This window comes from Haliaeetus leucocephalus, unplaced genomic scaffold (genome assembly GCF_000737465.1).
Source record: "Haliaeetus leucocephalus isolate CR32 unplaced genomic scaffold, Haliaeetus_leucocephalus-4.0 Scaffold141, whole genome shotgun sequence".
NCBI lineage: Eukaryota > Metazoa > Chordata > Aves > Accipitriformes > Accipitridae > Haliaeetus > Haliaeetus leucocephalus.
In genome coordinates this window covers 1913749-1929284 of record NW_010972577.1, presented here as the reverse complement: position 1 = coordinate 1929284, position 15536 = coordinate 1913749, and the positions used below count along the sequence as shown (strand labels likewise).

The 15536-nt window shown below is 39.4% G+C and overlaps 1 protein-coding gene across 1 annotated transcript in view; it reads right to left on the bottom strand.

Moving 5' to 3' along the window:
* Positions 1–15536, bottom strand: part of AGPAT5 (1-acylglycerol-3-phosphate O-acyltransferase 5) — a 61464-nt gene that overhangs the window by 7402 nt on the left and 38526 nt on the right. The window contains exon 8 of the mRNA XM_010561098.1: positions 12022–12183. Coding sequence (XP_010559400.1) covers positions 12022–12183 — 162 coding nt within the window. The remainder of the gene's footprint in view (positions 1–12021; positions 12184–15536) is intronic.

Sequence of the window (15536 nt, the reverse complement as noted above, 5' to 3'; positions counted from 1 at the left end):
CAGCCCACGGAGGGGAGCGGGGGAGCAGATGCCCCCCTGCAGCCCGGGGAGAGAGGAGCCCACGCCAGAGCAGGGGGACGGATGCCCCCCAAGATGGCCGGGACTCCAGGGGGAAGCCTGCGCTGGAGCAGGCTGTGCCTGGAGGACTGCAGCCCAGGGAAGGGACCCCCGGTGGAGCTGTTCGTGAAGAACTGCTGCCCGCAGAAAGGATGCATGCCTGAGAAGTTCATAGAGGACTGTCTCCCGTGGGAGGGACCCCCCGGTGGAGCAGGGGCCGAGTGAGGAGTCCTCCCCCTGAGGAGGAAGGAGCGGCAGAGACAAGGGGTGAGGAACTGACCCCAACCCCCATTCCCCGTCCCCCTGCGCCGCCGGGGGGAGGAGGGAGAGAAAACCGGGAGTGGGGTTGAGCTGGGAAGGAGGGAGGGGTGGGGGGAAGGTGTTCTGAGGTTTGGGTTTACTTCTCATTATCCTTGATTGGTGGTAAATTAAACTGATTTTGTTTCTTCCCCAAGTTGAGCCCGTCTTTTGCTCGTGACCAACCATTAAGTGGTAAGTGATCCCTCCCTGTCCTTGTCTCAATCCTCAAGCTTTTCTTTGTACTTTCTTCTCTTCAACCCACTGCGGGTGGAGGAATGAGCAAGCGGCCTCGTGGTGCTTTGTTGCCGGCTGGGCTTAAACCACAACACCCACCCATTTATTCAAGGCCATTTTATCCAAAGCCTGGGCATCCAGGACATCTGCAAATGACATCAAAATGCATGCAATGAAGCTAGTCAGGGAATCTGACTAGTCTTTAATTATCCAATTCATGTCATGGTTTAACACAACTAATCCAATTTTTTTTTTTTTAGATGCACAATGTCACTGCAATCATGTAAGAACACCAGTGGATAAGAACAACATACCGAGAGGTTATTTTTGAGAAGAAACAGCTGGATTTTATCACCACAACCTCTAAAGGTTTGCGGTGCTCCCATGACCCTTAATTTCATATTAGCTTAACTCCCAAAGGACTTAGTAATTAAGCTAAGAAACAAAATTTTATTGAAGCAATTTATTATGTGCAAATTACATCCAACTTCAGGGACACTAGCCCTTAAGGCCAACATCTGACAAGCTTTTCAGATCCCTAAACGTGGCAGAATTTGTTGTAATTAACAGCAGGACAAAGCAAGCCTGAACTTTCCTTCAAAAGATAAAACATAAGTGCAAATGATGCATTATAATCACACATTATATTGGGGACAGCATTAGTCAATCAAGAACCGAGTACGATTTGGGTTAAACGAACACTAACAACTTGCGTGGGAGCCAAGTGGACTGACTTTCGTGTGGGAGATAATTTCCTAATAAAACATTCTATCTGGCTAAATAACAGATACAAGTGCAGAATGTTTATAATGCTTCTAGTGACCAACCACAGCAGAAGGAAGGAATTGAAGATTATAAAGTGGATCGAGCATTTTTTGTTCTTAAACTGTGACATTGTGGCCCTCCTTCTGCAGGACAAGATTCACCCTAACACAGGACTGAAGGATTCAGTGCAGAATTAGGATTAATGAATGGGGCACAATAGCCTCCAGGAAAGAAACTGGATCCAGTGAATTTTTAATTGCAAATGTTTTGGGAGGGTGTTTTGCTCACTGGGGCTTCCACAAAATTCTACCAGTTTCAACTCCTCACCTTCAAAAGCCAATTAATTCTGTTTTGAATTAACAGCATTACCAGAGAAAGTGAGGGAAGGAGAAAAGCTCCAAAGCATAGACATACCTGTTACTGAGAAGGGACATACAAGTGGCCTCAGACCACCTTCCCCTTAATGCTACCATAGAAGTTCATTCCACCACTCCCAATTGTTTGCCTTGCCCCTTAAGAAAGTTGTGACAGTGGCGTTACACTTAAATAGATATTCCAGTTTTCAATTACTAATGAAGTCTATTTTTATATGCACTTTAAATACAACAGCAATAAAGTAGCTCAGATTTCAACCTCCTACATCAGCTCTCCTACTGCAATGTAATTATTGCCAAAGTCCTTCAAAATTAAGAAAGGACAAACTGAAGCTTGATATAGTAGTGTCCACTTAAAGAGACCCCAATTCTCTCCTGTTTAACAGATTCCTGTAACGTTTGTAATAAACTGAAAGTGGTATCACAGGAAACTGAAATCTGAATAATGTACATTTATTCTAAGTAACTAGTATTTCAAACGTGTAAGAATAAGTCTCTTCAGTAACAGAACATTGCATGTTGTGGTGCGTATAGTTTTACAGGCAAAACCATGACAGCATCTTCTCTGAACTGTGGATGCATTCTCCACTTTTAAAATTTTCATTAGTCTGGACTTAAGTGTTCAGCCACCAAAGCAGTTTGTAAACTATCTCCTCCTCAAAGAAAGAAATCCCATCTCTCCCCTTCCATTTACTTCGTACACCAAATTAACAATCAATTGGCAAAACAAACATAAATTTAAATGCCGCGTTCTCAGCTTCATGCTTTGAGCTGACAGAGAACTATTTCACAGCTTGCTCTAACAAAATAAAGCAGTCGTACAGCAATGTTGAACTAGATGGGAAAGCAAACATCCAGGGTACAGCAAAGGTTGTTTAGATGGGTTAACGTGGGGAGCAGGGGAGGAGCAGGCACCACCAGTACCTGCTGGTACTGCTGATGCAGGGGAGCGTGGAGGGCGTGTTCTGCAGGCTAAATTGAAGCCTGCGGCCAGGAGACAAGCCTGGGACCTGAGGAATAGCACTCATAAATACTGCCAATCCCCTGTGCAAGACCTGAGATGCACACAAAGAGTCCACTCATGCACGAGGGGCACAGCATAGGAAGTAAGCACCTTAGGAGCTGGGGAACCTTTTGAGATGAGAAATGGGATACACCTGAATCATTATTAAGCCAGGCTGCTGGCAATGAAAACTGAAAAAGTTAGCATTTCAGCTGGCAGTTGGGGAAAGTTGAAGGTCAGGAAAAGCACCTGTTCAGATGGACATAACATATGAGGTGGATGTGGCTAAAATTCAATGTGAGGGCAAAATTCAGAAGTGCCTCTGTACCAATATGAGAAGCCTAAACATAAAGACAGAACAAGAATTATTGGCACCAAGAGATTGCCCCTGTTAAGGCAGGTGTCCCGCTGGCCTTGAAGGAGCATGCAACGTTACCAGGCTACGAGATTTATAGGAATGACAGAATAGGATGTACAGGTGAGGGAATGGTAGCATCCATGAAGGACTATATGAAGTATAATAGCTTTAGATAATAAGGAGACAGAAGCACAATAAAATCCATGTGGATGGAAATCCGAGACTCTAATAAAATATATATTAGATATATTAAATGACTTCCTGTTAAGTTTGATAATAGTGACCAGAGACTGTGAAGCCAGACTGAGAGCTAGCTGCAAGTTCAGGACTGATAGCAAGAGTGTGAGATTCCAGCTACCTTTATCAAACTGCATTGATGCTTCATCACAATGAGGTGTAGAGGGGAAAAAACCCCAAACCGACCCAAACCAAAACAGAACAAACCATTGAACCAAACAAAAACACCAGAGAAAAAAAAAGAGATTGTTTCCTGGAACAACTAGTAGCAAAACCCACAAGAAAGAGTCTTAATGAATCCAGCACACAAATGCAGAATTAAAGGAACTATGTAATGAGGGGGGGGGAAAACCAGGCAAACTGTCAAAACACCCTAAAAGAAACAGTCCAAAAGGAGGCAGCCTAGAGGCTGTAAAAAAAACCCCCAAAATACCAAACCCCAGAAAAACTTGTATTAGAAACCCACATAAAAGATGTATAACACTGCAAAAGAAAAAGTCTGGGTGGGTCTGAAACCCACCTGTATGGCATAATGGGAAAATTAAGGTGGCTACCACTATATTCCTACCTTCTCCTCTTTGAGGAATGGAAAGCTTGTCCAAATAAGGAAAAGCCACAAAACCGCTCATGCCAAATATAAACATAAAATTAAGAGGACTAAAAAGGAACTTGAAAAATGCAAAGGATGCTCTAACAATTTTAACTTTTTTGAATGTATTAAAAGCAGTAAACCAGCTAAGGCAGTGGTGGGACTGCTGGATGACAAAGGTGTGAAGAGCAGCGCTCATGGTAAAGTATAAGCCCATGTAAGAGAAGCTTGAATATTTGTTTGCATTATTCTTTCTTGCTGAAAAAGTTTGATTCCTACACCCATTGCATTCTTTGTACCAGATCGCTCAAAGGAACTAGATCAATAAGTAAACAGACAGAAAGTATTAGACTAAATAAACAAGTTGGATGTCAGGAAGTCACCAAGACCAGACAGCATTCATCCAAAAGCTCTTAAATGTGGAATTTAAAAACAAAGATGTGTAACCTATCATCACAAACAGCCATTGTGCCAGAAAAATGGGGAGTTTCCCTTCTACAAATGCGGACTTTAGAGATGATGCTAGGAAATAGAAACCAAAGAGTCTTACATCTCTGGGTAAGATAGCAGGGTCTATAATAAGATCACTAAGCACAGAGATAATCACAGTCTGTTGGAAAAGAGTTGGCGTGGATTCTGTAAAGGGAAATCCTGTCTCACCAGTTTGCTGGATATCTACAACAGTGTCAAGGAGCAGGCGGATAAAGGGGATTCACTGGACATGATATATTTGAATTTTCATAAAGCCTCTGATAGGGTTCCACACTGAAGGCTATTAAAGAAATTAAGCTGCCATGGGATTAGAGGAAATGATGTTTTAGAGACCAAAAGCTGCTTAAAGGAGAGGAAGCAAATGGAAGGACTTAATGGTCACTTTTCAGTATGGAGAAGACCCAGCAACTGGGGTCCTCCAGGGATTGATGCTAGGACTCATTTCATTCTGTCATGACTGATAGGCTGAAGAAGGGAGCAAACAGTGAACCCTCCAGTTTGTCATGTCTTTTTCAGAAGATCCTAAGCTGTTTTGGGTAGTCAAACGCTGGCTGGACTCCAAAAGGACCTCAAAGCTGAGCAAACAGGGTGAAAATGTGGCAGCCAAGCTTCAGCATAAACAAACCTGGGGAAAAAACAACTGAAACCCTGATTACATGATGCTTAACTTGGAACTGGTGGTTACAATCTGGGAGTTGCTGACCTTTCCCTGAAACCATCCTCTCAGCTGTGCAGCAGCAGCCCCAAATCCCCCCAAATACTGGGCAGCATCAGCAAACACATTGAGAACAGGGCAGTGAGTCACTTTGCAGATATATAAAAAGACTGTGAATCCACATTTTAAATACCATGTGCAGTTCTGGTCTCTGTATCTGAAGGAGGATGTAGTGGACTCAGAGAAGGCCACCTAAAACATTTAAGGAGAAAAAACACCTGCATTACAAGCAAGGAGAGATTAAAAAGGCCGAATTTTCAGTTTGGAGAAGAGAAGCACAGGGAAAAATATGACAGCTTAACAACAACAAAAAAATACTAAAAAATCCTGAAGATGGAAGGTAAGAACTACAGCTCAACAAATCCTGCAAATTCAAGGGTAAATAATCATATTTCTGTACCTTCCTGAAGATGCCCACATCTAAAGAATCTTTAAAAATTATTATTAGAAAATGGTACATACAGTTTTCTATACTGGCATTAGCGCTGGAGAGCAGCAGAGTGTCATTGTAAGCTGTCTTGCTGAAACAAGATGGTATTTGGTGAAGACCTATAGTACTTGCATGTTATAGTTCACTGAAACAATCTTCCAGTGGCTTTAATCTGTTATTTTAACAGATGCATTCTGGCCTTTGTACTGGTCTACAACAATTTGTAAATATTGCATGTTGGCCAAGTCAGCAGGAGGTTTCCTACAAATAACAGTTTTGATCAATAGGCTGCCAGCAGCAGACCCTGGATCAGGGTAGGTCTGTGGATTACATCTAAAGGGTATCCCATCACTGGTAACTGAAAAGGAGCAAATTTAGGAGATATCTGTGTCTTCCTTGGAACATTTTTAAAGTTTCAGAAGTGGGAAAAACCCCATTGAACTATGCAATTAAAAAAAAAAAAAGGGCAAGAAAAGATACAAGTATTGGACCAGTTCAAAACAATGCTCTCTCTAGCAAATAAACAGGATCTGTTAGGAGCTATGCCAGTACTGTGAATGTTGATGTTTTTGCCTTTCCTTCAGCCAGTCTGTTTTCATAAACACAGAATAGTACCACAAACAAAGTAGAAGAAAAGGACTGTGATGCACAAAAAAAGCAAAAATAAACACAGGCTCTCAAAGCAGCAACATATTTCTGGCCAAACCTGACAGTGTGAAGAAATTAAAGTTATTTTTGCTATCCTCAGGGTTTAGATACACTATTGCATAAAGATCAGGAGCTCCTCAAGCTGTTGTACATAAATGCTGCCTGGGGAGCGGAATGCTTCCTCTCACATGTGCATGAGGCCCAGGGTACAGGGTAATTTTATGAATCTCCAGTGTAAATACTTTCAAAATCCTCTTTGTGTAGCAAAGCTTTTCTGATGACCATGTGCTTTCCGATCACAAATTCCTAAAGGGAAGCTACAGGTACCTGCCTTCAGCAGGAAGCTGCTCGAGAATAACTAGGACACACAAGGTCCTAGTTTACAATCAGAGGAACACACACTCTGGACTCGAAGGGATGCTGAAGGGGGTTATTACCCCCATTGAGGGGGTGTTATTAACACACAGATGCAGCACCCACAGGTGTTTGCGATTTGGGAAAAGGAAGAATCATTTACGCTTGCCTTATTCTTACACTCCACTCCCTCCTTAGGCATCCCAGTTTGGTTGGTGTTGGAGACAAGAAATGGTGCTACAGGGACTCCGAATACAGTCATCTTCATGTTCTGGTTTTGAGATGGGTAAAGAAACAGAGGTGCTACTCATGCTCAGACTGACCTTTGTTTTCTCTGATTTTTGGAGTCCAATGAAGAACAACAGCAAGGCCTGCATACATTCCCATAAACTGATGCTGCTCTTCAGTGAAATGTCATTATCGTTGAGCAGAAGCACAATGTTCAATTGTTACAGTATGAAAATACTTTGCATTTACCCAGACTGTCCTTATCTTCAGAATACTGATGCATATGTCCACATCTGTGTTCAAAGTGCCATTTCAAATAAGTCATCCACAAATTAACAGATAGGTTTTCATGTTACTCAGACTACTTTTAATAGGAAATTACAGGGGTTCTAAAATGACAGATCTAGTCCTATGGACGACAAGTGAAAATGCATTCAGTTTAAAACTGAATGATAGTTTGTTTACTTCGTGGTACCTGGTGAAATCATGTTATTAAAAAAGTTGTATTTTAATATTTTACACAAACTAAACCCACGGTTTTCCTTTAAAGGAAAAACATATGATAGAGTACAACAGAACTATGTTGCCAACTAGTGTGGTTATCAAAATTCCTACAAATATTTCAATGGAAAATTTACAATTTGAAATATGAAAAGTAGTTACTTAAATTTTGCTTCAAGAGATGCAGAATGACAAGTTCTTGATGTGGGATTCACTATACATGTTAAGAAGTCATCCCACACTTGATGCAAATGTCACCAATACTGATGTCCTGCCTCAGTTCTAATCTACATCCTTTCTTCTGTTGCTCTGAAATAATTGCCATTTACTTTTCAATATTCTTTCATGCAATAAGAACATGACAGCTAGCAGAGATCTGACCAGATTATTAGTCATTTCATCACTATAAATCTTACTTTGGACTGTTTTACTATCAGTTTATTAATTTAGTTTTTTAATTCTTTCAACTTATCTATAACTATGTGCTTATTATCATTCTTTGGACCTTGAAAGACAATGGATGTGATCAAATTTGGGCCACAGTCCAGACAAAGACTGCTTTCTATTGCTCCAGTTTCTTTTCTATTGTCCTGTACTTCACTGTCTGTCTGGGTCCTAACAAAAGTGCAAGCATTTGGAAAAGTGTAATTTCCCCTAGGGAAGTTAGGCCAGTCTGACCTCCTCAAATTATACCAATCAAAGTGATGTACGGATTTTCAGAAATGCACACATACACATGCTTTCAAAGTGTTTGTTCTGGAATTGATATACAGCAGAGTCAATTATTCTCAGGAATTCCTGACTTCTTTAAGACAGAGTCTACATGTACATGCTATTTTTATTCAGTGTTTATCATTGTCACATGCTGCTATTTCACACACACTTTCATCTACAATGGCCAGATAAATGCCATCTGGTTATGTTAAAGCCTTCAGGCAGAATAATAAAGATGTAGAAGTGTATGTAATGCTCTTTCAGGTGCAGGAATGACAACAGTTCCCACGTCCCACGAGACCTGCCCCTTAACACCAGGCAAAGCTGGATGTGAACACTTCAGACATTCATTCAGAAGGGGGAAAACTAGGTTCTCATTCGTTCTTCCCAAGCTTATTTCTACTTTTTACTTAATGACGGTGTAGTAAAACAATGTCAACAAATCCAGCAGAAGAGCTTCTCCCCCTCCTTTTCCCTTCTAAATAGTTCTTCCAGAATTCAGTACCTGAGATGTACTTCAGCTGTGCTGCAGTGCCCATATCGTTATTTGCATCTTATTCTAATGACCACAAATAAATACTGTCTAGTAGCATTGTCCTCCCTAAGCAGGACCGTCACATTCTGTCATTAATGACCTGGACAAACCATCTTCAGTAGTGAGAGGGGAGAAATTTGTGGGAAATCGCTGTTCTTTGGAAAGGCTGCCATGTGCAGGACAAGCTTCCACTGGAAACGTACCAAGATCCAAACTTGTCGGAATGAAAAGGAATGAATAACAAATAAATGGTAGGAAAAAAATTGCATCTGTTGGTCACAACTGGATGTGAAGCAACAGCAGAAAGCAACATCCCTGCCTAAAGCTAATCTAATCTTAGTCCCTGTCTAAGACTAATCAAATTTGATGTCTTCTAAAACAATCAACTTGCAGCTGGAAAGTGCCAACAAAACATTAAAATGCATAAATAGTGACAAAAAGTTTAACACATTTGAAAGGATATACTATAATAATTTGCCTGCTCTAAAAAGGTACTGTGTTGTCAGGTGTGTCTGGCATTCACTGTTCTTTTCAAAGCACTAATGCAGAAAGGATGGTGAATGTGTATTTTCCAGTTGCTAGTATACTATGTTTTGTTTTAATCCTGTTGAGCAAGTCAGCATTATGATATTTAAGCTTGCTAGACTGAAAAAAAAAAAATCCAATTTTGCTAAGAAAGGCTATTTATACTGAGCTCCATATTACAAAATTTAAAATGCAATTGATTTTTTCTTCAGAATTTTTTTTTCCCATTTACAGTTTACTAACACAATTTCTCATAAAGCATGGTAGTACTACTCACAGTCGCCAAAATGTTCCTTTTAACCTGCTCTGTTTACTACTGGAGACAGCAGCTAAGAGCTGGCCATATCCCTGGGTAAGTATGGGTCTTTCCAGAAGTGGCACAGGCTCTTCTAAGGAACTGAGATTTATAGAACTGGAAGTAAAATGCATCTCAAGAAACACATTATATCCATGTGGAATTCAGATTTCATTCACATGGGAAATGTCATACTATGGGAAATACAGTCCTCCAGTAAAGTTGTGTTTATCAAAAGTTTGTTTTCCATGCAATAAATTTCAGTCAGAGTTGCTACATTGAAAAAGACATGTCAACCTTATCTTTTAAAAATTACCAGGATTGCACTGCTATTTTATTCCGATGAGAATGAAAACCAAAATTCTCATTCAGCACTGACACAAATATGAAATGTTCATATGAAATGCGCACATGAAAATGACGTTTTATAACTCATTTTAGTACTGTAAAAGAGCAATAATGCTAAAAAATCTCAAATGCATAACAACGCGTAATTCAATTCTTGTTATATTATATTCCTGAACGGACCAATTGTTGGACTTCTGCATAACAAATGGTGAAATGATCTTGACCTCTTAGAACAGAAATTGTTTTTCTTCCACTTTGTGCCTGGAGGGCCTAAAAGAATGACAACTATGTTCCACACTGTAATTTATAAAGTGTCCTTAATCTACATAATTTATATTATATGGAATACATGTGAATGCCACAATAGCGTGGAATGCCCTGGATGGATATTTCATTTATCTACTCTGTAATGCGTAACAACTGGTTGGCTGCATTTCATTCTGTGTTACTGCCTTTATTTTTACTCAAGGCTGATACAGTAATTACCCCAGCCCTAACAGTAAGGGTGGCTGAAAGATATGCCTAGACTGCCTGCTGTGGAGTCTCCAAAAGGCTGGATATGGAGTAGCCACCCCAAACCGTGTGATTACCACTTGACACTGGACACAAGGAACAGCCAACAGGGAGATTCAGTTTGTTGGTTCCCTTTCCATAATTATATCATGCTTCAGGCAAACCAGAAGGTTCAATAGGTGAAGAAGTCTTATAAGGAATTTGAACATTTGCCATCTTATCATTAGGTAATGACAGTTCAATAGTTTAATTCACCATCAGGCACTGAGAAGTCCAGCATTAGAATGGTTGAAACTGCCTAATAATTAAGTCCTGAAACAAGATATGCTGCAGAGAAGGGGAAACAATCCTATTTGTTTTGAAGGGGGTCTTTGAAAAGGGTTGGGTGACAGGACAAGAGGGAGGCTGCCCAGTCTTCAAAGGAGTCTGTAAGAGGGTCATAAGGTATTTAAAAAAAAACCAAAACAAACATTAAAAACTTTAAATAATAAAATCTGTAAAATTAACTTCAAAAGAAAATTATAAATAAAAAATGTTAAATCATAAACCCCATTTGATATTTAGCCATTAAAAATGCCTGTTGGGAACAAAACATACATAAAATAAACCCATCCTAAGATCTTACAGTACAACACAAGAGTTGAGTTAATACACAGTATTAACAGTTTTGTTGCTTACCTATCCAGAAGAATTTTAAACAGGGTGAAAATGTAAAAACAGACAATTCCAGAACTTCTAAGCAACTAGCACCTGGAAGGAGTTCATGTGAACTTTACACCACCTTGAGGAGTTACACCTACTAATGAAGTGACATGAAAACAGCTGCACTATGAACTATTTTTAGCAGCAGAAGGAACAAGTCCCTGTGACACTGGGCCAGCTGAGGAGTGGGGAGTTAGCTAAGTTCCCTGCAGGTTCCCAAAGTCAACACTGATCCCTTGCTCAAAAGTACCACTGAGTCAATTAGCAATAGACAGTCGTGCACAGATATGGCTGAGTACTGTATGGTCAGCTACAACAGGAAAGAAAGATGACATCTGACTCTCCACTGACAGTGCAGGTAAATGAATTACTTTTAAAACAAAACAAAACAAAAAAATCAACCCATCGCCAAGCATAATAAAAAAACCCAGCAAACCCTAAAGCTCTCTGTCCCAGAGTTTTCGCCAGCAGAAACCCAGAACTTATTTTCTGGTTAGATTACTTGAGGAACATAAAACTAACTTACACTATTCTCTTAAGGTGCTGTAGGTGGTTTAAAATACTACAGCAAGTGAAGCCCACTTGCACAAAATGCTGTGAAGTGCTTGTAAGGTTACTGGGTATGTGTAGCAATTTGAAAAATTGCCAGTAAAATACTACTACTACTACTACACATTTTCCCTTTAAAATACATGCATTTCAGCAATTAGATCACATGTACACATACGTAACACAACAGAGAGAAAGAAAGAGAGAATTTATGATGATGCCAAATCCCAGGGCTAGAAGAAACATGAAGGTAAGTGGCACCTGCTGCCTATGGCCCCAAGTTCATTTTAACGACCTTCACGCCAAAGAGAGCTTATATGCAGAATATGACTACAGAAACGTTCTCTGTGTGGAATAAGGAACAGAAGGAGAGGGCAGGAATGTCACAGGTAACTATTGTAAAGCCTAGGTACCGATGAATGATGCCCTACCAAGGCATGGCAAGATGGCTGAAGCACTGCGGAGATTACCTTCAGAGCATTACAAAGCACCTGAAGTTGGTTCTGTATATTAACAAGCATATGGGTGTAGCATGTCTAATATACATCAACTCACCTGTCATAGATGGTGCCAGTTTTCTTTGCCCTTTGTGGTCCACAGTACCTTCATAAGCTACAGTCACATCATACACTGCATCCAGATAGTCTTTCATAGTGTCAATGGCTACATGAGTTGCCTTCACACGTGGCGTTAACACATGCTTTAATATAGCAAGCCCTACAGGGGAAAAAAATAAAATAATTATAGTGTTTGAAAGTAAACTGGATTATATTCACAAAATGAACATCATGCCAAGGAACTTCAGCACCCCCACTCAGAATCACAAAAGGTTTATTTTTAATCTCAATTCTCAGTTGAGAGAGCGAGCATGTGCACACTGCATAAGCTGTACTGGGCACATGTAGAAGATGAAACAGAAATCCTTTAGATAGTAATGACAAAATGGCTGCTCAACAAAGTCCTTTTTACAGCTCCTGCTCTAGAAGCAGTGACGGTTTTAATGTTGCCCATAAGTGATGAAACAGCACTTCTCTTTAATGTTTATGTTTGTCCAACTGAGGTAAAAAGAGCAAATTAACTGAGAAATAATAAACGCACAGAACATCACCTCCTGAAATTCTACATCAGAAACAGATTTGGTAGGTGAGGCATAAGCACAGATAATTTTAAGCACATCTAACGCTCATCTGGCATTTTAGTTCCAAAGGAAAAACCAATTTTGTTAACATAGTGAAGCCTAATACTGCCGCACGGTAACAAAAAAGTGGTTGTCTTAAACTACACATGGTTAAACAGGATGCCACATTTCTCCAAAGTTACCATACTGTCAGAAATTTCAATATGTCTTGTTATTTTCTACTATAGATTCTAGCCTTCCCTGCTTTTGCTTCCTTCTCCTAATGGCACGTTCTGGGATGTTAGATATGGTTACTCTGAGGGTCCTCACTTTGGGAAAGGTCTGGGAAAGTAGACTCAAGACAGCTTCAGCTCACTGCAATGAGCTGCTGCTAAGAAAACGGGACATTCCACTTTATCCTTGCAGCTGTTTCCCTGACTGTTCTCTTCCGTGTGCTTGTTCCTGCTGCTAACCTTGTATTGCTCTGGCACCCCCCTCCCACCAGCTGATTCAACTCACTATCCCAGCAGAAAACTAAGCAGGGAGGGGGAAAATACAGCACTGACGACCAACAGCAAGGAGGAAGCCTTCTCTGTTTCCATGCAAACAACCTATTACAATTGACTTGGCTACTAACAAATCCATAGTCACAGAAATCAACTGTTTTCTTTAACCATCCAGGCCAAGACAGAGATTGGTATGTCAAGGACATAAGAACGCCAGATTTAACAGCACTCTGCAAATTTTAACAACAGTATTTCATATCCATGTTTGCTTCAGCTGACCACTTCCACCTAGAGCATACTTAAGAACATACAAATACACTGGGCTCAAAAGTGTACTTCATTTCCAGAATTTTAATATACAATGATTTTCAAAATGAAAACAAGCAAAAAAACCCACAAACCTTCTCATGATCTGAACACAGTTCTTCCACACTTACCTGGAAGTTCTTCTAGGAAAAAAAAGCATATTATGCATAAATTTTCACTATTTTGCTGTAAGATGTGTATCTTTCTCAAAAAGAAGTGGCAGAACAAAATTGCAATTATTCCTTTCTAGCTTTATTTTTCACTGGCTTATGCTTCAGTCCATTTTTAAAGAACCATCCATTGGCGCTATTAGTTCCTGATGGAGAAATTTTTCTAAACCAAAGTATTGCGGTATTGCTTCTGATATCTTTCTTGCAAAATCAATTCAAAAGTTATTATATTATGTCCTGATTTTGTACTGAACTTCTCTCCCTTGTTGGGCAAAGCATACTCTGATCTAAATTTATGAAAGTATCTACTGAATATTGTGAGATAATGCTAGTTTCTAAACTGCTGTAACATTCTTTGAGTTGAAAATTTCGGTATCAATCATTATCTTAATTTCTTAATATTTGCTAAGAATCTCCTTGTCTGAACACAGAGATAAAAGGTTATTTACTAGCACTCCTTCTGAAGTCATTGTTCTAAGCTTTACCGGCAATAGTGATAACTGTCAATGCAAAATGTTATATGGACCATGTAAATATTTTGAAGCATAACATGGTGGTAGTGTTTTCTTAGCTTGTGAACTGGTACATCAAACAGCTAATTATGTTATGTTTCCAAATGTTTACTCTGTAAATGAAGCACTGAATATTCTAGTGTTGTGTCAGCAATGATATTAGTGTGGACATTACATTCAACACAACTCTTGTTGAGCCAAATTCCCAAACATTTTCTAAAAACACTGTAATTCCTTTCCTGCCCAACTCATCTTCCCCTTAACCAAACTATTACTGTGGGGAAGAAAAGGGAAAAACAGGCTTCAGTGAGAACTGAATCCTCTAGACAAATTAATTTAGGTATCTAAGACTATTCAGTGCTGAGTTTTTTGAATTCATGGCCAATTTTGGTGAAGATGGTCAGTGACAATCTATGAAGTGCAACTATAGAATAAGCCTCTCTTACTCCATGTGCTCGTGCTACCAGTGAACTCTTGAAGGTTTAAATACAAAATGAGCATGCATCTAATTAAAATCAATAAAGAAACTCCATAATCCATTATTTAAAAACACTCCAGTGCATGACAAACATGCAGCACCACCAGGAGTTCAGCACATCCTTTTAAAGAATCTGTTTTATAAAAACATTAACCACACATTCGTGCAATTACTTGATGATCTTTGCTAAAATCAACATAACAGAATTTAAACCCAAGTAGTTACAGTATAGTTACCTTGGCAAGCTGCCTACATCCAATTCACAAAACACACTGTGCTTAAACTGTTTTTAGTGTTGTGCAATACTAACTTAGGACTCTCAGTCAAAGTATTTGAGGTCATGAGATTTTATTTTAAATGCCAAAGAAAATGAACTAGACGTCTAATAATATAATACTCTACCTTAAAATGCTACAGCTTTGCTCTTCTATATTAGCTAACTTTTAAATGATAGTCATACAAAAAAAAAAGAAAACAATGTGAAAATTTGAAGAAATACGGTGAGCAATGGTACTTCAAATGTGATCCATTTACTAGACTATAGTAAGATGCAGACTTACTTCAGAAAGTCTGCAGAAAACTGAATGAAATAAAGTAAGGTTTTAGTTTGGCAAGTACAAAGGCCCAAATCATTAATGTCTATAGAACTGAATTTTTCATCTAAACACAAAAGAACAAAAAACACCAAACAAAACAACATTTATCTAACTTCTCAGGTGAAGTTACATATATAATAGCTGAGTACAACTCTACGGAGAAGATCACTCTTCCTCTTCCCTTCATCCAGGCCAAAAACTCAGAGAGCTGTTCAGTGCAGGCAGGCCATCTACATTTTCAGACTTGGATTCCATTAGTCATATTTGGACTCCTGGTGTGCACACACCACATTTTACAATGAAAACAACAAAAAAACCCAGCTTGAAATCAAGAATACCCTACGAGTATTACATTAGCATTACCACATTTCAACAACAAAAGTTA